The 26,403-nt window shown below is 37.0% G+C and overlaps 1 protein-coding gene across 3 annotated transcripts in view; it reads right to left on the minus strand.

Moving 5' to 3' along the window:
- Nucleotides 1-8,706: 8,706 nt before the first annotated feature.
- The window catches only part of ITPK4 (inositol 1,3,4-trisphosphate 5/6-kinase 4), a 93,771-nt gene continuing 76,074 nt past the window's right edge, over nt 8,707-26,403 (minus strand). Inside the window, exons 11-14 of one of the 3 annotated variants that reach the window (XM_089167438.1) lie at nt 17,274-17,336; nt 10,956-11,101; nt 10,678-10,834; nt 8,707-10,177 (exon numbers count right to left, since the gene is read on the minus strand). In XM_089167438.1, coding sequence (XP_089023564.1) covers nt 10,040-10,177; nt 10,678-10,834; nt 10,956-11,101; nt 17,274-17,336 — 504 coding nt within the window. In that variant the 3' untranslated portion in view covers nt 8,707-10,039. The remainder of the gene's footprint in view (nt 10,178-10,677; nt 10,835-10,955; nt 11,102-17,273; nt 17,337-26,403) is intronic. The other 2 variants (XM_089167436.1, XM_089167437.1) reach the window with 2 other exon arrangements.

Here is a 26,403-nt window from a genome sequence, read left to right on the forward strand (position 1 = left end):
GTAAATGAGATTTGCAAGAAAAGAGAAGAAGAAAGAGAACTTACTTGTGTAGATGATCAAAGGAGACTTGCAAGTGTTGTTGGAGCCTTGGAACCCTTAAGAACCCTAGAGAGTCGTTTTCCCCAGAGCTAAACTCGAAATGGAAATGTGAGAAATGAAAGTGAAATGAAGAAGTGGGCCCTTTAATCTGATTTTTCGCGCAGAATCATTTTGGTTGATCCTCTTTGGTCGATGTCATCGACCAAAATAGGTCATTTTGCTGCCTTGGGCTGTTTTTGGAAATTCTTGATTTGTGATTGGTTTTCTTTGGATTTCCACCAATGTTGACTTATTTGATTGCTATATTGATGGTTTTAACCATGATTTGAGTATCCTAATCATTGATCAAGTTGTTTTTAAAAGATTTGAATTTTGGTGTCCTTATCTTTGATTTTTGCAGAATGGTCCTTCTTAGAAACCGTTTCGTTGGTTCCGGTAGTGTCGAGAACAAGGAAACACCTGCTGGAGGGCTCGACCAGCAAACTCAAGAAGATAGCCACACCACGAATGGCATTCCTAGTGCCCCCGATATTGGATGTTTTAAGGATATCGCCAGCGTCATGACCAACATGATGCAACAATAGGCTGCTCAATTTAACCAAATGATGGCTGGTTTTGCTACCCTTCACAATGAGAACCGTGCCGGAATTGGGACTTCAAGTGCTGCAGCCCCTCTTGTGGAAAGATTCATCGGGACACCTCACACCCATTTGATGGAAAGTTTCCTAAAGTTACAAGTACCTACATTCACTGGAGTAACAAAAGACACTCTCTTTCCAAACAAGTGGCTTCGAGAATTGGAGAAAGCTTTTAGACATTTGCAATGTTCTGATGCATAGAAGGTGTTATTTGCCGAGCATAAGCCTCAGCATGAAGCTGATGCATGGTGGACCTCCACCAGGCCCATCCTCAAGAATCTTAATGCCGGTGTTGTCTCCTAGGAGAAGTTTAAAGAAGCATTTTGCTAGAACTACTTTCCGGAAGCCGTAAAAGATGCCAAGGAGGCCGAGTTCATGGCTTTAGTGCAAGGTACCTTGTCTATGCTTGAGTATCAACAAAGGTTTGAAGAACTTTTCTTCTTCGCCCCGAATCCATCAAGTCCGATGATGCTAAGGCGAAAAGTTTTTCAAGGGTTTGCGGCCTTCTATCAAAGCATACCTCACAGTCTTACCTTTGGAAGGTTATGCTCAAGTTGTCCAAAACTCGAAGAAGCTTGAAGAAAATGAGAAGGAAAATGCTTGAGTTTAGAGACCCTGGCAACCTAGGCACCCTGGCTTTGTAGACCGCACTAATCGGCATTTTGTTAGACCTGCTCCTGCATTTCAGCTGAGGAATTTTGGCCAAAGTTCCAGTTCTATTCCTGCGGGCCAGCATGGCCAGTCTAGTGGAGTCAGACCTTTGGGAGTTGTATATCCACCTCGGCCTGGGATGGTAAATCCTAGACTTGCATTTTAGAAGACCTCCTCCTGTTGCGGCTCCTGTTGGATAGAAAGATTCTACTTGCTTCTTCTGCAAGCAAACAGGTCATTATGCCCGCTTTTGCCCGAAGAAACTTGCCCAACCTTATGCTTCCGGTCATGAAAAGTGCTCCTGTTCCTGCCCCTATCCCTCATTCTAGTAGAGTGTTCAACATATCTGGTGTTGAACAGGATCCTTGCCATGATGTTGTCACAGGTACATTGTTAGTTGCTTCATTTCCAACATTTGTTTTGTTTGATACGGGTGCATCTCATTCGTTCATCTCATCGTTCATCTCATCTACTTTTGCTTTGAAGACTAACCTGAAACCCCGATGTTTATCTAGTTGTTTGTCAATTTGTACCCCTATTGGTTCTGCTGTTAAACTAGATAAAGTGTTAGAAGATTGTCTTGTGTTAATTTGTAGAAAGAACCTGAAGGCAAATCTAGTGTTGTTTGATATGAGAGATTTTGATGTAATCTTGGGAATCTATTGGTTGACATCCTATAATGTTGTAATCTTGTGCTCTTCGAAGAAGATCAAGTTTCGTAAGGAAGAGAATTCAGTTTTCGAGTTCCAAGATGAAAAGGGAAGAGTTAGCAAGAAGACTTTGACCGCTTTAATGCAAGTCCATGCCTTAGTGGAAAGTGCTTCACCTGGAAGCAAGGTCAAGGAAGGGAAGAGACTTGAAGAAGTTAGAGTTGCTTGTGATTTTTCTGATGTATTTCCAGATGACCTATCAGGATTGCCCCCTGATAGGGAAGTTGAGTTCTCCATAGACTTAACTCCTAGAGTGGCTCCGGTATCTAAAGCTCCGTATAGAATGCCACCTACCGAACTAGAAGAGTTGCAAACACAACTGAATGTAACTCTTAGAGAAAGGTTTTGTGCAGCCAAGTGTATCACCTTGGGGAGCTCCAGTCTTGTTTGTGAAGAAGAAGGATGGTAGCATGCGTCTATGCATTGATTATCGGGAGTTGAACAAGCTGACAATCAAGAATAGATACCCACTGCCCCGAATTGATGATCTTTTCAATCAGTTGAAAGGCGCGGCTGTGTTCTCGAAGATCGATTTGAGATTGGGATATCATCAGTTGAAAGTGAAGTCAAGTGATAACTTTAAGACAACTTTTAGAACAAGGTATGGACATTACGAATTTAGAGTTATGCCTTTCAGTTTAACCAATGCTCCTGCCGTGTTCATGGACCTCATGAACCGAGTATTTCATGATGTGCTCAATAAGTTTGTAATTGTTTTCATTGACGACATCTTGATATACTCAAAGAATGAAGAAGAGCATGTGAAGCACCTAAACTTCACATTGCAAAGGATGAGAGAAAAGAAACTCTATGCTAAGTTTAGCAAGTGTGACTTTTGGCTCTCAAGGGTAGTATTTTTTGGCCATGTTGTTTCAGCCGAAGGTATTCGTGTGGATCCTAAGAAGGTGCAAACAGTTGCTGATTGGGAAAGACCGAAGACCGTGACTAAGATAAGAAGTTTCCTTGGATTGGCGGGATACTATAGAAGATTCATTGAGAACTTTTCTAGGTTGGCTGCTCCTATGACTAAGCTAACTATAAAAGAAGAGAAGTTTGTGTGGATCGAAGCTTGCGAGAAGAATTTCGAAGAGCTGAAAGTTAGATTGATAATTGCTCCGATTTTGACTATACCTGATAGTTCCGATGGATTGACAGTCTACACTGATGCTTCCAAGATTGGTTTGGGTTGTGTGTTGATGCAACATGGTAAGGTAGTGGTTTATGCCTCTCGGCAATTGAAGGATTATGAGCGGAACTACCCCACTCATGATTTAGAGCTTGCCGCCATTGTCTTTGCTTGGAAGATTTGGAGACATTATCTGTACGGTGAGAAGATTGCTATCTTCACGGATCATAAGAGTTTGAAATACTTCTTCACCCAAAAGGAGCTGAACATGAGACAACTTTCCGTGGGTTTCACCCATTATTTACCATATAATAGAAGATTTGTCTAGGCTAGGCCTTGTGGGTTTCACCTTCGTTTTGAAGGATTTTCTATGTTAAATCTTTTGGTATTCATGTGGTTGTTTGTTTAATTGCTTGTCTTAATTTTATTTGTTTCCATATTACAAATTCTTTATATATTGTCTTTGATTCACACATAAATCGGAAGGTTTGATTCCCAACATGTGAGAGCAATAGTATATGTATTTGTGTGTGGATCAAAGCTGGATTCAAGTACATCTTCTCGGATGATAAATTTGAAGGGAAACAACTAGTTGATTTGGAAAACCAAAATGGAAGATCTCCTTTATTCAAACAATCTATATCTGCCTATAGATGGTGTAGACAATAAACCCGACTCCATGTCCAATGATGATTGGAAGAAACTGGATAGAAAGGCAATAACATGTATTAGGAAATAGGTAGATGATATTGTGTTTTATCACATTTTGGTTGAATCCACAGTGCAAAGTCTCTTTAAAAAAAATTACATAATCTATATGAAAGGAAAATAGCTGAAAATAAGGCTTTTCTAATTAGGAAGCTTGTAAACTTGAAATTTAAAGAAAATGGTTCTATTGGAGAGCTTCTAAATTAAATGCAGAATATTGTTAACCAATTGACAACAATGAAGATGGTGCTAGATGATGAGTTGCAAGCTTTATTACTCTCAATTTATTACTTAACAGTTGAGAAACTTTTGGTCGTCTCACTTAGTAATAAGGTCCCTAATGAAGTTGTCACTATGAGTCAAGTTACAAGCAATTTGTTAAATGAAGAAGCGAGGAGAAAGTCCTTAGAGTCCTCCAGTTCAAAGGCTTTGGCTACATAAGAAAAGGAGAGAACAAAGAATAGAGAAAATCATGACAGGAGTAAATCAGAAGGTAGAATTAAGTCAAGAAATGGGTTATTTTTGTTTCTATTGTAAGAAACCTAGGCACATGAAGAAAGAATGTAGGTAGCTCAATTAAAAAGAAGGAAAATATGATGGTGAAAATAAAGAATAGCAAGAGACCACTACAATTACTACATCTAAATTTGTAGTTCTCTCATTGTGTGGTGATTATTATGTTTTTGTAAGTTGTGTTATTTCAAGTTGGGTGGTTGACTTAAGAGCATCATTCCTTGGTATTTCATATAGAAACTCTTCTATCTAATACAAATTAGGTGATTTTGGTTTGATAACTTTAGGAAATAATGGTGTGTAAAAAATTATTGGAGTGGGTGATATTTGCATCAAAACAAATTTGGATTGCAAGATGATTCTCAAGGATTTGAGACATATTCTGGCTTATAGATTGAATCTTCTTTTAGTTGGAAAGCTTGATGATGAAGGGTATAAGTCACAATTTATGAGTGGAGTGTGAAAATTGAAAAATGTTGTTATGGCAATAGATAAAAAATATTGCCCTCTTTAAAGAGTTAAAGTGCAATTAGCCAAAGTTGAGCTGAATACTACTACCTTTGATGATTCTCCATCAAATTTGTGACATTGCCAACTTGAACATATAAGTGAGAATGGTTTGGAAATTTCGTCAAGGAGAAAATTCAATTCCAAGTTTTTAAAAGTATGTCTCTAACCCATTGTAGTCACTGTTTAGTTGACAAGTAACGTTGAGTCTCTTTGAAAGTAAAAAAAGAAAAAGAAATATTCTTGAATTGAATCATTTAGATGTTTGGTGGTTCATAAAAACAAAATTCTTGGTGGTGGATTATATTTTATTACTTTTACTGATGTTGCATTCAGGAAAGTTTGGAGCTTTATTATTGATAATGCATTCAAAAAAGTAAAGATCCTTCAAAATTTTCAACAATTTCATGCTATGGTTGAGAGGAAAATAGAAAAATCTCTCAAATGCATCTGGACAGACAATGATGGCAAATATAGTGGTATATTTAAAAAATATTATGTTGAGTATAACATTCGAGATGAAAAACTGTTTCAAGGACTACATAATGGTGTAGCTAAAAGGATGAATTGTACGATTATAGAAATAATTAAATGCAAGTTCTCACATGCAAAGTTTCCAAAACGCTTTTGGGGGGAAGCTATAAATATAGCGGTGTAATTGATAAATTTATCTCCATCAATTCCCATGAATGTAGATGTTTCTCAAAAGTTTTGGAGTGGCCATGTTTGGTTGTAAGGCCTTTGTAGATATTCCAAAAGATGAGAGGAGCAAGCTTGATGACAAAACCAAGCCATGAATTTTCATAGGATATGGTGATGACAAATTTGGCTATAGGTTATGGGATCCTATTAAGAAGAAGTTGGTAAGAAGTGAGATGTAATAAGAAGTAGAGATGTAATCTTTAGAGAAAATCATACTTTTTCAATTTTTGAGAAAGTAGGAAATACCAAAGGTGGTCGTCGATGAGTTTTTTGATAAAAAACCACTACCATTAACCATTCATGAGAATCATGGATAGCAAGCTCAAGAATTTTAAGATGAAAATTCACAAATGGTTGAAAATGCACATGAAGATGATGATGTCAATGGTAATGATGATGAAGGGGAACTGCCTCCACAAAAACACCACTTATGTTGGAATATTGAAAAGAGAAAAATAATCTTCAGCAAGATATCCATCATCGGAATTTGTTACACCAACCCAAAGTAGTGACAGAAACTTTGGTTACAAAAAAAAAATATTAGTAACTTTCAAGGAAGCAATGGTGCATGAGAAAAAATGACCAATGGAAGAAAGCTATGTAAGAAGAGCTTGAATCCTTGAATAAGAACAAAACTTTTGAGTTGGTTGAGCTATTTAACTGTAGAAAAGCGTTCAAAAACAAATGGGTGTACAAGATGAAAAATGAAGATGACAAGAAGAAAGTGATGTACAAGGCAAAGCTAGTTGTAAAAGGACTTGGGATAAAAAAAGGAATTGATTTTGATGAAATTTTCTTTTTCATTGTGAATATGACTTCAATCCAAACTATCCTTAGTCTAACTGCAAGTTAGGACTTAGAAATTGAGCAACTAGATGTGAAAACAACTTTCTTAGATGGTGATTCAAATGAATAAATCTATACGGAACAACCAAATTGTGAAAGGGATGGAGCACATGATTTGTAAGTTGAATAATAGTTTCTATGGACTAAAAAGCCTCGACAATGATATAAGAAGCTTGATTCTTTTATGATGAATCATGATTTCACAAGAACCACTTCAGATAATTGTGTTTACTTTTAAAAAAAATTCAGATTCTTCATTTATTATTCTCTTGTTATATGTGGATGATATACTCATTGTATGGAAATATGTTACTTTGATTGATAGGTTGAAGAAAGATTGGAGTAAGGCTTTTGATATGAAGGACCTTGGATTTGCAAGACAAATTTTGGGCATGACAATCAAGCGTTATAGAAAAAACAAGAAGTTATGGCTATTAGAAAAAAAGTATATTGAGAAGGTACTTGAGAAGTTCAACATGAAGAATGCCAACCCCATGAGCACACTATAAGCAAATCTTTTCAAATTGAGTGACATGTTGTCTCCAACAAGTGACAAAGAAAAGGAGGAGATGGAGAAGATCCCTTATGCATCAGCCATAGGGAGTTTGATGTACACTATGATTTGTACAAGACCTGATATAACATATACTTGTGGAGTTGTTAATAGGTACCTTGCAAATCTAGAAAAACAACATTGAGAAACTATTAAATGGATCTTAAGGTATCTAAGAGGCACATCTAAAGCGTGTCTATCTTTTGGAGATTCATCATCCATGGTAGAAGGTTATATAGATTCAGATATGGTAGGTGATTTTGATAAAAGGAAATCCACTTCAGGCTACTTGTTCACTTTTGCAGGGGGAGCAATCTCATGCCAGTCAAAATTGCAGAAGTGTGTTACATTATCAACTACAGAAGCTAAACATATTGCTGCAACTGAAGCTTATAAGGAGATGCTTCGGTTAAAGCGTTTTCTTATGTAGTTGGGTTTGGAGTAGGAGTATATAGTAAAATATGACAGTCAAAGTGTCACTGATCTGAGCAATAATGCTACGTCCCATTTCAGGACTAAGCTTATAGAGGTAATATACCATTGGATAAGAGATGTTCTTGAGAAAGGAATGTTGAAGGTGAACAAGATACATACTGACAAGATTCCATCTGACATAATGATGAAAACAGTGCCTAAAGAGAAATATAAGCTTTGTAGATCTTTGACAGGTATGAATAGCACATGCGTTTTCAATATTGGAGAGCCTTCCTCATGTGTGTGAAGGGGAATTTTGTTGGGTTTGTCCCACTTTAAGTCCAGCTACGTGAAGTGGCATTTATTGGGTGAAAAACCTACTTTCTTGTAAAGTGAAAGGGAGAAGTAAAATTCTCACATGGGGAAGTATGTGTTCAAAAAAAAAAAAAAAAAAAAAAAAAAAGTTTGAGTACTTATATGAAAAATAGTTTGAACTCCTAAAGAAAAAGAGCAGAAAAATATTTCTGCAAGCATTCTCTTTTCTTTGTTACTTATTCTAGAAGTTTTTTTTTTCTTGCAATCTCTTATGTTCGGTAATATCTAAGCTTTTGAGTATTTTATTTTGAACTTTCCGACCATTTTGGTTGTTTTCTTGTTGATTTTCTCTAAGTGTTTTGTTCTCTCTTTGATGGTTGTATTATCTTCAAGATTTAGTAGAAAGCTTGAAAAGAAGTATTACTTGTAAAGCTATTATTTACCATATAGTGAAAAAGAAGCCCTGTGGTTTTTACCTTTTTTTTTTGGAGAATTTTACACAAAATATATTATAGTGTTTATGTCGTTGTTTGTTTGATTACATGTCATTTTTTTATTTGTTTCATATGACAAGGCTTCATATATTTGTCTTTAATTCACACACACATGGGAAGGATTTAATTCCCAACAATATTCAGTTGCGTGCATAAGTGTGCTGCACATCTTGCACCACATTTCTACTGAACGAAGGGCAACCTTGCGACTTTCTGGTAATTGATTTCTTTTCCCAACAAATCTTAACATCAATCTAGAGCAGCTTCGAGTGTTGCAAAGTTGAGCCCTGCAAAAAATGAATACATCATCTGCAAACAAAACTAGTGTATCATCCATGGGGTGGGGGTCTAAACAATGGTTACTTCGTCAAAATTAGAATAACAAAAAAGAGAGTAGGTAATTGTCTTCGAGCTAGCTATAGGATCCCTAACAACCCATTTGGTCATCATCAGCCATCAGGATATGTTGTTACATTTTGGGTTGGGGGTGGGGGAAGTATCCCAAAATCCTCTACCCCTGCTAGCAAAAAGAGGATTTTTTTTTCACTCTTACACCTCCACCACACATTAGGATAAGGGGAAGAAGAAATCCCACTTTTGAGCATGGTGTGCGTGAGCTCACCCGTGAGAGAGGAATAATGGGACAAGCAGATACCCCATTAGAAGCAAGGTTAGCTGATCCATGATGCAAATGACTGTTGGACGTTTAGAGTAACAATGTGGGACAGAATATGAATTTCCTCCTATAGAGACGAGTTAAATTCCCCAGGTCAAAAATGTGAATGGGTTACCTGAGACCAGTTGCATATGAAATCACCGGACACACTATATAAACACAAAGGAAGAAAATGAAGAAGACGGACATGTTGCTGAAACTACCTATTTTTCATCCAAAACTAATGACTTGTGTAATCCATCTTTAAATTTGCCAATTTTCCATAGTTACAAAGGACTTCTGTGGCCTCTTAACACAATCCAGTAAGGGATTGGGGGTGCTCTAGTTCTGACAATGAAGATAGAGAGTACTAGCAAATGGAGCAACAGCTACTAATTTTGTAAACATAGGACAGTATCAATATGGAACAAATCACATCAGATCCTACTGACAATATTAATCCCATCATACCAAACAATGAAGAAACAGACTGATGTTCTAAATCAGAAGAAAATTTCATGGAGCCATACTACGAAGAAAATTGAGGTGTGCTAGTCAAGTTAGACCTCCAATGCTACTGCTTATCTTCTATGGTTCAAGCAACATGTCTATCTAACCACTAAATAGATAACTCATTTTCCTAGTAGCACAAAAGCTAACCTGTAGCACTGTTCGCTGTATCATCACCTGTGGTTCCTGTGGAGCCCTCAAAAGCCAAAAATTGCAGGATGAAAAAAACAACTCAGGCCATGTTCCTGAAAACTAGGCGACATGAGCTTTTATATTCGTAAAAGTAACACTTAGCTTATTGAATTTGTTAGGAAAACCAAGCCATTAAAGGAAAAATGTATTTCTAATCCTTAATTCCTTAGTGAAACTGGTCAACTGAAATAGTCAAACAGTGTCTGTAGTCCCTCCCAAGTTAATAAAGCACAACAGCAGCCAAACTGTTAAAACAAATATCATTTTATGACAAGTACCACTCAAGGGCCAGGGGCTTGAACCAGTTGAACAACCAGCCAGAACATGCATGATGCCACTGATGAATTGTTCAAATGACCCAGCATCAGTTGACCTATGGTGGGGGTGCCATTCATCCTTTCTAATCCAATAATCTTCCGCAAAAAGCCAACCTGTAGGAAGTGTCATCAGGAGAACGGATCTTCGGCTAGCTTGTCCTCCTTGCTACATATGAGGCTTTGACAGCATCCCAAAAGGCAGGTATGGCAACGTCATTCGGCAGTTCCTTGAATGAAGGTAGGTAGTTCACATCCACAATAACATGGTCTCCACTGCCTTCTTGGATCTAAATGGGAAAAGTAAAATAATTATGTGCATCAGCAGTGGGGAAACAAAAGTACAATATCAAAAGAAATACACGAGGAGAAAAGAAAGTAAGATAGTTTTATTATTGTGTACATGGGCGAGTGGGATTTTAGCAATCACTTTTGAGTCTTGGTTACATTCATAGATGCTGTAGGCCACACTGAAGCAACAAGCCCTAGTCCCGTGTTCAACGTGGAGCATATATAGAGATATTAGTGTTTGTACACTGCACATAGTCTGCTAGCATTTGTAATGTGGACTCGATTTCATACAAAGGTCCAAAGACTCTCCTCCAGTTCACCCATATATGTATTATAATACATCTTTGCAGATAGTAAGATTCATTACAACACGCTAAACTCTAGGCCTATAACAAAAGAAAAAAGGAGGCCTACTCATGTATGAGGCTCCTGCCACCGCAGGCCCTGAAGAGGATCACAGGTTTATAACAATCTGTTGAAAATTAGAAAGGTCACTTACAACAACGTCAAAACCGAAGATAGTAAGATCCAGTGTTTTCTTTAGCCAATTTGCAGCATCTGTCACCAATCCCAGATCAATATCATGTTTATTGGTCTTGGAGGTGACCTGATCTCTGTGTTGCTTGTCTACTTCAGCAGTGGGTAGAGATTTTAGGCTGCAGAAGGAATGATGGCCACATAAGGTAAACTGAAACCTGAGAACAGATTGAACAGCCCCAACCCAAGCTGTGGAGGGGTCGGTGGGTGGGCAGAGGATGATAATGGAGAGAGACGTACCTGTCAAACATAATAGGTTTGAGTCCATTTTTCTCATATGAAGAAAATAAGATATCTGCATTTGGCGTAGAGTTCTTGACAGCATGAAAAACCTTCTCGCCCAAGACATAAAATTTGAATAACAAAGACGAGTGGTCTACATATTCCTGCAGTTCCAACAAAAAAAGTGACTCTTCATTCCAAAGATATAAATGGATAAGAAAAAAGCTACCCTAGGCATAATAGCCAATTGCCTTAACATAAACTACCACAGACAGAGAGAGCCATAATTCGTAATTAAGTAAACTTCATCGTAGTGTACAAATAGCATCGAAATATTACAAATTTTCCAGTAACTCAACTTTGATAAGTAGGCAGTTGAACTTAAATAAGACAATTTCAATCAGACAATCAATGAATGGAAACCTCCTACATGGAGATAAAAAGAAGTAGAACCACAAGTTAAACTGTTCACAGGGCTTACCTCCAATGAAAATTATATGATTATTACAATTGAATTGCTATCAAAGTGAAGCATATAAGCCTACAGATACTACCTCGAAGAATAAGAAAACATGTAGCAGGAGGACAGAACTATATAAGCCGAACTTTTTGTTCATTTCCCACCGACTTTTAAATTTTGTAATTCAGTCCCAACATCATCTTATCCCAATACTTTCACCAGCACCCACTCCAGCTTGGAAGCAATAGTCTCTGTTTCCCATTTTAGTTAATTTTGTTTTACTGTTCTTGGCATAAAACATTTAACTATATAATGTGGAAAGGTGTTTACCAAAAAAGAAATAATAATGAGAGGAAATGAGTGATATTGAATACTGCAATGAAGCTAAACATAAAAAGTGGTTCCCAATAATGGGGGTTACAGCCTTACAGGTCCAATGCCTCAAGAATCACCGCAAAATTAAGGACCAGAGATCAAAAGAATCAATCACCATCACTTTTATCTACCTGCAAGTAAAGAGAATGCCACAAATATAAGATTCAAACTAATCCTTTCCCTGTCAAGAAAAGCTTTTTGCAGTCCATGGTTCAGAAACGGCTCTAATACTGCTACATGGAATCCCCAATGGTCTGGACTTTGGGAGAAAATTTTGGAATATACTTGAAGACAAACTGACAAGGTGAAAATAGTTGACATTCTTTCTCTCTTGCCTGTGGAGATGGGAAAAGTAAGAATTCCTAAAATATAAGATGAATTATTCTTTTTCCTATAGTTTCCCAGAAAGACTCAAATTTTGACAAGATCTAGGAACCAAGTGGCTTATATACAGTAGCAAAACCTTGAGGGATTACACTGATTGATCCTGACTATTAGAATACCAATCTCTCTCCTTCACTGAAACATTAACATTGTGTTTGGTTTTCTGTAACCCTAAAGAACATTGCTTTTTAAGAACATGATTCAAAGAACGAATAAAGTCAGAACTGTTTGGTTACTCCAATTTTGTCATGTGATTCTTCCTGAAAACTGTTTGATTACCTTAATTTTGTCAAGTGATTCTTTTGAGGATGACCACAATAGGATTTGAAAAAGGTTTCACAAAAAGAAGTAGCTCACAAATTTATTTTTCCAAATTGGTTTTTATTTATTTTCCTAATTGTTTTTCATCTATTTCCCAATTTTGGTCTTTTTAATTCCAATTTCAATATTTTAAATTTAATTTTCCAATTTTTGTCTTAAAATAAATTTTCTAATTTCATTATTTATAATCTATTACTCCAATTTCAATACGTTTACTTTAAATTTTATGGAGTTCTAACTTATTTTTCTAAGTATTTACATATTTTTTTCTTTTCTACTTGTATTATTCCAAAAAAAATTATTTGTTTTCTAGTTTTGGTTCATAAATTTTTTTTTTCCAATTTAATAATTTGTCATTTTTTTTTTCTAATGTTGGTTTTTAAGTTGATTTTCTAAGTTTGATTCTTAAATTATTTTTATCAAAGTCAATATTTTTAAATATATATTTTCTAATTATTTGTTTTTGATTTTCCCTTTTCAGTTGGGATAAAATGTGATTCTTTGGAGACCACTCATAGCTGAACTCGTCAGAGAGTCATGATTTTTCACAGATCATATATAAAAAGAGAATCAGGCTGATTTGTTAAAGTATCAGATTTTTGAATACCAAAAGATTTTTAACTGGAGAACCATGATTCCGAAGAATCATGTAAAGCAAATGCAGTGTAAAAGGAACTCTAAATGCAAGAAAACTCAAGAATGTCTTACCCTGTCATTTTTTTAAGGTTTAAATGTAACAAAGTAATGGACATAACACATAAGGGTGCTCTGATGTATATATTTTATCAAGGGAGATTTGGTACCTGTGGTAATAATTCATGGAAGATATTACCTCATGAATTAATCAGAATGCAGGTCACTGACAAGAGCCCTTGAATCTCTTAAATAGAATATTATGCCTTTTTGTCTCCAATCATAATAAATGGTGTTAGGAGGGCTGATATTCAAGAAACAGTCATGTCTGATGGTTGTCAATGATGGGTAAATACTTAAAGAGTTCTATCTGTTTAAAACTAGTAGTTTATCATCTCAAAGAAGCAAAGAACAAAATGAAATTAACGAAACCCAAAGATCTTCTAAGGTCCATTCTGCCCCCTCTCTCTCCCTCCCTCCATTCCCCCTTCCATTTCTCTCAAGGTACTGTTCACAGAACTATACCCTCGTCTTCCCTCTTCCAAATTGAGTATAGATTTCAGCAATGAAAGCAAAAAAATGTTAAACAACTTAGAGCAATTCTGCATTCTAGGTGTCTCTTGAATAATCAACCACAAAGATAACAAAATACTAAAAACCTAAATAGACATAAATATAATAAGACAGGGTCCCCAAACATCATAATGAACTAGAGAAAAGGGTTGATCAGACTATTTGTTGAACTGAGGAAATAATTTATGCAATGAAGTTTCCCAAATTGACAAGACTCACCACGTAAAAAAGAAAATTTTCTAAAAAGACTACCAAATATTTTAAGCTTTTGAATGAAGGATGGCCCAAACAGTGAGTTGGCTGGATCTCCGGATGATAGGAGGCCTATCCTAGGTTAGTGTGCCTTTGTTGGTGGAAATCTTGTCTCTTAGAAGAACAATGAACGGATAATTGTGGTTTGATCAAGTGCTGAATCTAAGTATCAAGCAATGGCTCATATTACTTGTGGGCTCATATGGCTAAAACAGCTCTTAACTGAGCTTGGTTTTGATGGAATTGTTCCAATGTGGTTATGGTGTGATAATCAAGCAGCTGTCTACATTGCCTTCAATCCTGCGTGTCATGAGAGAACGAAACACATTAGAGTTGATTGTTACTTTGTTTCTGTGAAGCTGCACCTATGGCTCATTTCTCTTCAACATGTTCACACTGGAGAACAACTTGCAGATGTCTTCACTAAGGCTTTGGGGAGTGGGAGGATTGAATATATTTGTAATAAGTTGAGCATGATTAACATCTATGCTCCAACTACAGGGGGACTAAAAATAATGAATCAAGATCCCAAGAGTCGTCCCACTTCCCAAATTACCACTAGGCACAATATTGGGATCCCCTTAGGGACACCATGTGGGCTTTTTGAAGATCTTGTTTTTGCCCATGTTTTGTTTCCTTACAAACCATGTTTTGGTTCCCATTCTATATCTATTGAACAATATTGGAGAGTTCAACTCATATAGTTGAACTCCGGAGTTGCAGCCTTCATCTTCTTCTATTCTTTTCTCTTCTCTATTATCTATTATTTACAGTTTCAATCCAAAGTTGCAGCAGTTATAGTAATCCTTACTTATCCAGCCCTAAAATTCCTAAGAGGATTTTACTGGCACCCACCTTAAGGGGGTGGAACTCCATTCTCCCCCCTTAAGTGGGAAATATTATTGGTAACCCACTTTCATCAAAAGCAAATATTACTTGTTACCCACTCTTAGTTTTAACAATGATCCTGTTAGTTAGGTGTAATGATTGACAATTCAGCCCTTAATGAGGTGTAATGACCAAAATGACCCCCATCCATCTCCTATCCAACTCTTAGGTATTCTTCCTACATCTTGCTGGAAACCGTCCACCACCGCTGGAAACCACCACACCCCCTCCCCCTGCCAATGACCACTGCCACCTCCTTCCCCCCTCCCCATGCAGCAAATCACCCACCATATCCTAGAAAACCCTAAAGAATCTCAAAATAAACCCACCCAGCCTCCTTGAATTCAACAAGCAGAAAGATTCAAACCCCACCTTTTTCTGACCATGTTTTAGGTCAGCATTTGGTTTTGGGCCTTGATTGGATTCTGAACTTCAAGGCTACATTAAGGACCAGTTACCAAAATTGAATTCAGAACTAGCCCCAAGATAGAATATGACGTAGCCCTTTATTGAATAGGATCAACTAGGAACCAGCTAGCAGGGGATCCTATTTAGGGTTTTAGGATGGTAGGATGAGAAGGTAACTTGTATCAAGTGAGGGGGTAAGCATAAAGCATATATGTTTTGTACCAGATTGGGTAGCATTTAGGTTAAAAATAAGGGGTCTTGGGGGAATCAAAAAATTAAAGGGAGGGGCTGGCTCTAGGGTTTTATAAATCAGATTGATTTATGGCTTTAGGTAATGTTACAGAAATCCCAATGAAGGATTGAAGTTTGACGGTGTTCGGATACTTCCTAAAATTTAGGGGTCAGTTGAATGAGACTAGGAATTCAAAGTCCATGGGGTTTTCACAGGAGGTTAGGGCACAGGATTTGGATCGAGTGTAGGGGCTATGATGGTGCTGGTTTCCCCAATAAGAGGTAGGTTTCGACGGTAGGATCTGAAAATAAAACAAGTTGCAGGTTGAGGCATTTATGGAGGTAAATGGAGAATAGACCAGCAAGGTAGATCAGATATAGATTATGACATGAGGGTGCTGTGGGTTGAATTTGAGAGGATTCCAGTGTTGTATGCGTGTACATGGATCCTTTTGAATGGGAGGTCTCAAAAAATGAAAATAAAAATTAATGGAGAAAAGAGGAGGATGGGGATCGGTCCTCCTCACCTAAACATTGAAGGAAATGGGCCAAATGTGTTTAGAGCCTTTAGAGTGATTCAAGTCTCCAAAAGGAATTAAGGTCTCAATCCCTAAGCATTTAGTTCTCCTGCCTGGAGCTTTAACAACCAGGGTAGTAGAGTGGTTTTGGTCTCCATAAAAAAATGACCTCCACGCAAGGTCTCCATGCTCAAAGGTTTGCAAAGCAATAGGTCAATTATTAGCTCTAACTGTATCCTCCCTCGTGGGATATATATAGGCTCTAGGCATGTTGAGTACAATGAGAACTTGTAAGTCCTAAATACAGTTAGCAGAGAAACAAACTATGAACTGAACTAGGAAACAGACTTCTACTTAAAACAGGACTTGACTAACAGCTAACATATAGGGAAACTTGTCCCAATGACTTAAAACAGCTACCCTAAATAATGGAGTCCCTTATATTATAAATAAAACCGAATAATAAAGACCTAACAGCTTTTATTAAAACTGACTTAGAAAAAACTAAAATAAATGAAATAAAAAGTTGGGCAGCAGCCCAAGCTGCTTGGCAGCAAAGTCCTGGGCTTTATCTAGGCAAATGCTTCCTTCAGATGGGAAACTTTGGATCTGCATCAACAAATGTATCCTTCTCTTTATTGGATGGAATATAATGAAAGAGATTTCAAGATTTTGTGTATTATTCACTCCTTTCTCTACCATCATCAATTTCGCTCTCTTTATACACTCTCCCCCAGTTTGATCTAATTTTTCTTTCTGTCTCTTTAGCAGCTGTCAGTCTTCCTCCTTTTGAAAATCAGAACACTTCCTCACTAACCCCCCCCCCCCCAAAAAAAAAATAATAATAATAATAAAATAATATATACAGATTTTTTTCCCCTCTCTTCCCCATCGTTTCCTCCTCTCTCACTCTATTTTTTTTTCCTTTTTTCCTTCCCCTCATTTTTTTTTAGACTACCAGAACAGACAATTCAGCAAGCCTCTTTTCCAACTTCTATTGAAATTGCTGCATGTGTTGTTCCACTCATCACCCCAAAATTGAAATAGAGATTTATGTTTTGATTGGCTGGACCAGAAAAGAAAATGGTCTAAAGACCCTGAATCAATTCTTGACCATTGAGCTGGTCTATCATGTAGAGACAGAGAGAAAGAGACACAGAGATGCAGTAAGATACGTTGGTTGTCAACTTATTATTATAAACCTTTGGAAAAAAGAGTACAAGTAAAAAACCAACAATATAGTGATTCTAAATAGATTGAAGAAGGTGAGGTAAAGAGTGATTTCTTGTGTACCTGAACAACAGCTGGAAGAGGAACTGATAGGTCGTCAAAATCTTCAATTCGAAAGGTGATAGCCTATAAAGTAAGAAAAAGTTACCAGAAGCAGAATGAAACAGTTTTTTCCTGACTTGCAAGTTAAATAATTATATAATGATTGCATTGAAGAAAAAGTAGCATCAATAGGGCATGAAGAAAGTGTCCTCCAAACTTGTTTTAACAGTATTGTTCACATACAAGCAGTACTGGACACATTATCGACTCCCAGGTGATAACATACCCATTGTATATTTTATACTTCCTTAATTCCTTTGGGTAATAAATTTTTGGGTTGATTTCAGGTACCTCGTTTTCTAATTTGGCATACTCCCTTCGTTTGAGGAAACTACTGGTACCCATTTTTTCACAGCAATATCAATGTGGTCCACTCCATTAGTGAATTTCTGTTTAGTGATAAAGTCATCTGTTTATATTTCTCCATATGGCCAAACTACCTTTAAAGAAAGGAACTAAAGCTCATAATACAGGAAGTCTCCATTTCTAGACTCTTGACCTCAAAAGCATTACTCTAATCCTAACCCTAATCCTAATAGAACCAACAAAATATTATTGCAAACCCTTTCTTCTAACTGAACATGATTTTCCTTGGGCCATTAATCTCCAAGCGCACGCAGTTAACAGGAAAAGGGAGACAGAGATAAAGGAAGAAGACAACGTGAACATGCAGCTCCAAGGATCTGAAAACCCCACAAATTTTTTCTTTCTTTTTTATTCAAGAGGAGGGGGTTATTTGTCTTGTCATGCAACTTGCATTTAATACATTACAGATGGAAGGTGCAACTAGGCCAAGAAACAGAAGTTATTAGTCGTCCAGAACAATAATTCAGAGACTTCAATTTGCTCAAGCAGCTAGAAGAGTGTCGGTCATGATACCATCAGAGACCATGGAAGTAACATGAGGGATTTCGCGTGTGGAATTGAGTTTGGAAACGAGGTTGCAGAAAGGGGTGAAGCAGATCTTCTACGTGAAGACTGAAGGAAGGGATATGCCAGGTAGCATCCATGTCCAAAGGTGCAGGCAATCTGGGATGATGTGGAATGGTGTGGAACTGAAAGTCGACTAAGCTCTTGAGTGAGTTGGGACCCCTGGACTTGAGCAAGCATTCGTGATTGAATTGTGTGGATAAATTTGGGTCATTTGACGATCATTTCTGGAGCTGTCATGTCAGAGATCAGATCTGAAACTCTCGAATATTGCTCAGTGCAGCCAAACCTTTTCACTTTCCTTTAAGATAACGTTTCCAGAATTTGTTGAATCAAGTAGAAGGACAAAGCATCCACTGATCAGTGGCTGTGTATAAGCTGTTAAAGAAAGAAAAAATCCGAACACAATCTGTTCTGCAGGTGGAAACTTCATCCTTAAGTGGTTTTTTAAATTTCAATCTGTTTTCCTGTCTGGTCTTGAATCAAGGCTCTTGATACAATTAGCTCAATCATGCTCTACATCATTGTAACTTTGTCAATCCTAATTTCAAAATACTGTTGTGAAGAAGAGGTGAAGGCGGGTATGGATAACACTGTCAGACAAAAGGATACAACAACAACAACAACAATAACAACAACAATAAGCCTTGTCCCAACTAAATGGGGTCGGCTACATGGATTCTTGCCCTCCAATCAGTTCTGTTCGAGGCCATGCTAGATACAAGGCCTAAGCTATACATATCCTTTCCCACCACTTCTCCTAAGGTTATCTTAGGTCTACCCCTATCTCTTCTAGTTTCTTCAATATGGATTATATCACTTCTCTGTACAAGGGCATTTATAGGTCTCTATTGAACATGGTCATGCCACCTCAAACGACTTTCTCGAAGCTTATCACTTAAGGGAACAACTCCCAGATCAACTCTAATATGATCATTTCTTATCTTATCCATCCTAGTTTTGCCATTCATTCATCTTAACATCCTCATTTCTGCTACACTGAGTTTATCTATATGATTCTTTTTAATAGCCCAACACTCTGCACCGTACATCATAGTTAGTCGAACAACGGTCCTATAAAATTTTCCTCTAAGCTTTAATGGAATACGCCGATCACATAAGACCCCGGACGCACCTCTCCACTTCATCCACCCTATTTTAATTCTTTGGGAAACCTCATCCTCTAAATCACCTCTTTTACTTATGATTAAACCTAGGTACCTAAAACAATCACTCTGAGGAATCTCTTTATCGTCAAGTATCATCACCTCATCATCTGCCCGATCATGACTAAAGTTACAAACTAGATATTCTGTCTTCGATCTACTAAGTTTAAAGCCTTTTGATTCCAAAGCTACTCTCCATGATTCTAATTTGGTATTAATCCCCACTTGGGTCTCATCAATCAACACAATATCATCCGCAAAAAGCATACACCAGGGGACCTCATCCTGAATGTCTTTGGTTAATTCATCCATTACTAGTGCAAATAGATATAGGCTTAAAGTTGACCCTTGATGTAGCCCAATTGTTATCAGGAATTCATTACGTTGTCCCCCCACTGTTCTAACACTAGTCACCAAACCATCATACATATCCTTAACTATATCTACATATTTACTTGCAACACTTCTTTTCTCTAGTACTTGCCAAATTAACGCTCTAGGGACTCTATCATAAACTTTTTTAAGGTCAATAAATACCATATGAAGGTCTTTCCTACATTCTTTATACCTTTCCATAAGTCTCCTAATTAAGTAAATAGCCTCTGTTGTAGATCTTCCCGGCATAAACCCAAATTGGTTCTCTGCAACTGTAGTTAAGTGTCTCAAACGGGTTTCAATTATTCTCTCCCATAATTTCATTGTATGGCTCATCAATTTAATGCCCCTATAGTTATTACAACTTTGAATATCTCCTTTATTTTTGTAAATTGGAACCACGATGCTTCTCCTCCATTCATCTGGCATTTTCCTTGTGCTCATAATCTTATTAAACAACTTAGTCAACCAAACTAGTCCATGGGTTCCTAAGCTCTTCCATACTTCAATTGGGATTTCATCAGGACCTTTTGTCTTGCCGAGTTTCATCCTCCTTAAAGCTTCTTTTACTTCGGACATTGAAATTCTACGAATATAAGTTCGCACATTGGTGCCTTGGTGAAAGGTGTAATCGTCCGAATCATAAGTGCTTGAAGAATGCTCATTTAGTAAACTAGAGAAATAGGTTTCCCATCTTTTCTTAATGTCCTCCTCACAAACTAAAACTTTACCATCTCCATTTTTAATACATCTAACATGGTCAAGGTCTCTACTCTTCCTATCCCTCATCTTAGCTATCTTATAAATGGATTTTCCCCCTTTCTTCGTGCCCAACTTATTGTACAACTCTTCATACTTCTTTTCCCTTGCTTTTCCCGTAATTTTCTTAGCTTCATTTCTATCCAACCTATACCTTTGAAGATCCTCAACATCCTTAGTTCTTTGCCATGTCTTAAAACTAGCTTTTTTATTCCTAATGGCAGCTTGAACCTCACTATCCCACCACCACATCTCTCTATAAGAAAGGACATTTCCTTTTGATTCACCTAGGACATCTTTAGCCACCTTTTTATTTTTATTTTTTTAACTTTCTAGTTAACAACACTGGTGCAGTTGATATTTTATGAAAACAAGGGTGGTACATTATACTAAAGTATCCAAAGGTTAACAGGAAATTCATCCTAAATGTTCCACCTAATAAAAGCCCCAAGGGAAGATACCATATAATGTGCATGGAAGAAACACCCCCCCCCCCCCAAATAAAAGAGGGAAAGAAAAGGAGAAGACCAATAAAAAGGAAGAGCAATGACAATCATGGTGGGAGATCTCGCAAGATATCTTGGGTTTTTCATAAACCGAGATGAGATAGAGATCGAGTTCTGCGAAATGGAATGTCTCGCTCAAGATCTCACCATATCGTGCTGGAACTCTTAACTTTGGCCAGATTTTTGTGGATTTCAGCTCGATTTTCACTTGCAACTACTTTTAGCACATCTACAACATTAAGGAAGATCAATCATTCTCTGCTTGTCTTATGAACTCATGAGTTAATGACTTATATAGAACTTCTAATGGTTGTATAATTTTATTATTCTATTCTCAAAAGTCGAGATTGTGATACATTTATGGATGGAATTTTGATGACATTTAAGTTATTTGAAACACTTGCTTTTCATTTATATGCATTAAATGTTCAATATTACATGTTGTATAACCTTGCATTCCCTAATTCTATAGTATTTCAGTTTCACACTATGGGCAGACTTAGAAGTCATACTTAGGGTTATTTTCTCACAAATCCAAGGCTACCAGTGTGTTCAAAAGTTCTTAAATAGACTAATACCCAATTTCAACCCAACTAGGACCCTAAAACCCATCGAGTTGATGCAAAAAAAAATTACACATCACCAAGATCTTGCCGAGATGGTCAAGACCTCGGTTTTTCAAGGTGGCGAGATCTCGCTCGAGAGTGAGATCTTCTACCTTGATGACAATGGTTATAGAAGATAGGGAGTGAGATCTTCTACCTTGATGACAATGGCCTACAGAAGATAGGCTAGTTACAAGAAATTGCCACCCCTATTCCTAGCTTTATATAATAGATAAAGTTACATGGTATGCAAAATTGAGGATGGACTTCGATACAACAATAAGGTTGCTCCATTCTGACATCTGGCTGTAGGTTTGAGACGAGAAATTGACACCTAGCAAAGTTGGGGTTTTGTGGGATAGAATAGAGATGACAAGGGGGGAAGAAGGGAAACCTGAGAGAGAAAGATTAGAGTTGTAATACGGGAAGGAGGGAAAAGAAGATGCAAAAGATGGGAAAAAGAAAGCAAGAGGGGCACTGGGAGTTAGATGGTTACACATGACACACTAGCTTTACTTTCACATCTTTTTAGTCCATAAAAGTATAATGATGATCATATTAGTATTTAAAGATAAATAAAGTAACTCCTGACCCAAAAAACCCTAATACTAAATCAAAAGAAAAACGGAGTTTTACAATAAAACAAGAATATAAAATCAACAAATAAACCTAAAATAATGAAATTTCCTAGTGAACCCATAATTTAATTGGGTTCATCTTCTGGTCCAAGGCTGTGCTGCATCAGGGGTCAAGGATGCATACATTATGAGCCTCTCCAATGCAGGGCCAACACCAAAATAATGCACTTAGGTCTGCTATCCAGCACCGAGAGGCTGTTTCCAAGCATTAGGACGAGTGTCAGCTATATTCGACAGTTGGTTTTTTAAATAGTTTTGGTTTTCAGTTAAAAAGTGGCAATTCTGTTAATGACTTAATTCTGCCAACCTAAGTGAAGGGAAGAATGGTCTTTCATAGTTTTCTTTTCAGCACTGAATTATCAGCCTGGTAATCTCCATGATTTAGAGGCTTAGTTAAATGTTAAGTGTCAAAATCCAAGGTCTAAAAGGTTTTAAAGTTCTTTTTCTTTAAGGAGTTCCTTTCCTATTTCGATTTGAGATGCAAAGCTGTTTACTCCTATTTATAGCCCCTTGAGAGAAAAACACAGACAGATAAAGAGTTCATGTCAAATAACTCTGCATTAGCATGGGTTTTGTTCCTTTGAGGATGATTAGTTTCGTGTTTGAAGTCAAGACTCTGCTGAGATTCATGTTTGAAGCCCAGCCTTGGGATCCTAGGGGGTTAAAAATTGGGTAGTTTTTTAAGTACGGAAAACTTGTGTTGGGGTTGTGGATTCAACTTGTCACCTTGATCCTCACTTCCCTCACTGAAGCACAATGATAGGACTCAATCTACACAGCCCTGAATCCTACCAATAACCTCACTAACAGCAATGCAAGGTTTCATTCATTAACACAGAAACAGCAAATACAGCAACCTGAATTTACTCTGTTCATTCGATGTTACTGATAACCATTGATCAAGGATACATACAGCTATCACTAGATGAAATTAATTCTTGGAATTGAAATACAGCAAGTAAACTATGACCTCTCCTCCTATTTCAATTCAATGGCCTCCTTGCATAACCATTTCCCCAACCAGAGAGGTGCTCCTCTCCCCAGCAAGCCCTCCAGCTGCTCACTTTCTTCCTCCTCCCCTTTCTCTCTCCCCCCTCCCTCCTTACATACTTTTTCAGAATCCTAACAAACTCCCTACGTATAACCGATTCTTCCACTCTCAGCCAATTAAATGATGCCCACTGGATGAACCCCTCTGCTCCTCTGTCTGCAGCAAGTGGCTGCTGTCCAATTGAGTGTCACCAGCTGTCTTCTTCTCAGTTGTATCCCCTGTAGTAGCTGTAGGTTGCATCATGTAGTCCCTCTTCTTCTTTCTCTTGTACACCTTGGTGATTAGGGGCTTATCACACAGCAAGGTCAGCACATCACATCATCCCTGCCATTTTTCCACAATTTGTGTTTGCTTGTTCTAGCCCAAGAAACACTGTCATAACCACCCTTCAAATATCAGTTGAAATGGGCTGAAATTTCATCCCCTGGCAAAAAATGAGAGAAACTCTTCATGCAAAATAAATATGGCAGTATCAACTGTACCGAACCATTTCAGTTCATTTCAGTCCACTTTACACTATAAACTCCCAGGGTTTGACGAGGTCTGCAGGTATCGCAGATTTTGCATCTGGATTCCCATTCCCCCTCAAATCAGAGTATTCCTTTGTCACCAAACATCTTCCTTGCTAATTCTCTGGAGATTAAACACACCTTGAAGTTAGGCATGTGCATTCATCCCAAGTTTTTTATTCTTGACGCTTGTGGCTTAAAACATGTTTTTTTTTCCCCCCCCCCCCCCCCCCCCCAAAAAAAAAATAAATAAAATAAAATAAAATATCAATACATGTTTAGTTTAGGAGCTTGATCTAGGAACATCTTGTTTATTTATTTTTATTTTTTTTGAAGGAAAGACTAGCCCTTTTTTTTTTTTTTTTGAGGGGGGGGTAATTTTCTGGTTATAAAAATAAGTTTCATATCATGTATTTTAGGGAAAAAGAAATAGTATGTATACATGAAACATGACATTGAATCTAATATGTGTGAGACACCATCACTCAAGATCTAAGCCGCAATAGTGTTGAATTTATATTTCCCTGAATTATTTTATTATATAATATTTTAAGATGTACTAATATTTTCTGTAATTATTTATAAATTGGAAAAAATACCAATTATTTTCTGTTTTGTACTTAAAAATAGTGGAACATCAGTAAAATATGTATGCAATTATTGGTGTGGTTTATTATGATGATGTTTAAGTTTTTTAATTAAATTTAGTTAATAATTTAACTAGTAAATAATATAATATTTTAAAAAATAGTTTTTGTTAGAATTTCAACTCCTGTAATCAGCCTAGGGATTGAATTGAAATTCAAAAAGGAGGAGAAGAGAAAAAGACTGAAGAAGACATAGAAGAAGAGAAGATGGAGAGAGCTTTCATGTATGTTTTGGTTCTTCCTTAGTACTTTATTTGTCATGTAAAATCATGCCTTAGTTTAGGAAAGTTTCCTAAATAGAGTTACAACAAAAAGGAAAATTACATATAGAATCTCCCAAACTCTATTAAAAAGAATACCATCCTAAGGAGATTACTTGTCAGCCAAACAATAAGAAAAATAGAAAGTAACGAAAAATAGAAACCTAATCTAAAATAGAAAGTGACATTTAAACGTTCCCCCTCAAACTAGAGTAGCATATCAAGGGCTCCAACTTGGAATAACAAGACAAATCAAAGAAACTTCATTAAACTTGAGCATATGTATGAATAATAGATGCCGATGGACACCAAAAGTAATTCGCCCAGGGGATATTCAATAGACACTTAAGTAAACAATCTTCACATTGAACGAACCATCCAACAGCGAGAATAACAGACAGTAGTGAAGCCGAACCATATCCATAAGACTAGAAGCAAGTTAGCAACAATAACATCAAGGGCACCATCCAAATAATGGCAGTAGTAGGGAAGAACCTCCACACAAGAAGATAAAATGTGTAGCCCAAACTTGCATATAAGCTCTTCGCAAGAAGGTAATAAGTAAAAGTATAGGAAGGTAAAAGACAATATAGGTTACTGCAAACAAAGTAGGTAGGTAAAAGGCAGTATGGGTTACTGTAGACCAAGTAGGTAGACAAATGACCGTATGGATTTTTACAGACCAAGTAAGTAAATAAAATGTAGTATAGGTTATTACAAACCCAATAGGTAGATAAAAGGTAACTAAGTAGATAAGTGTCACTATAGAATACCATCTTATGAGGATAAAAGGTCTTCAAAAATAATACTCCCAACAAATCTTGAGTAAATTTAGAATGAGTCACCAATCTCCCCCTCATGTCTAGTAAAACATGTAGACAAATAGTGACGGAAAATTACCGACCACCAGCATCAACTCAAACAGGGCAGCTGCAAAAGTAGTAAATCACTGGCACTTAACACTAAGTGAAGAACCAACCAATATCAGAGGAAGAGCTGATAAGCTAATAGTACGTCCCAAAGATCCAAAAAGTAGAAAATTAGCTCAGAGAAAAATTACTATAGACTAATGATCATTGATATACTATTCCATCTGCCAGAAGAATGGCACAACTGAAGTCAATTTTGCTAGATAGAGAAGCACAGAAAAACAGGGCTGAAGTTAATTCAGGCAAGTACGACAGCAATACCATGCAAAATAATCCAAATGGAAAATTCTGAAATTCTGCCCACAAAGAGGGATCTACCACGCAAAATAATGGCAAAGTAGAAGAGAGTCATAAAGTGAGTTTTTTCCTCTCTTTTTTTTACTTCTTTTTTTTCCTCTATAGTCTCATAACCTACTAAGCAGAAACTTCTTCCTCCTTACAACTAAAAAATAGAAAAATAAGGGGAGAATCTTCAAAAAAAAAAAAAAAAAAAGAGAAGGAAATCTAATCAAAAAGAGAAACAATTAGCATGACTCCAGTGTTCGAAAGAAGGGCACTAGGTGGAGCACTAATAATGGAAAAACAGATTTAGGAAGTAACTATAGATAGGAAAACCAAATAAAGTGAAAGAAGATGATGAGAGGCATATAGGATAACGGAAGGGGTATTTATGGAAGCCAAGCAAAGAGTGGCTGAAATCAGAAAAGCAGGTAAGT

The sequence above is a fragment of the Hakea prostrata genome, chromosome 8 (genome assembly GCF_041222555.1).
Source record: "Hakea prostrata isolate BN-2017 chromosome 8, UWA_Hpros_2, whole genome shotgun sequence".
NCBI lineage: Eukaryota > Viridiplantae > Streptophyta > Magnoliopsida > Proteales > Proteaceae > Hakea > Hakea prostrata.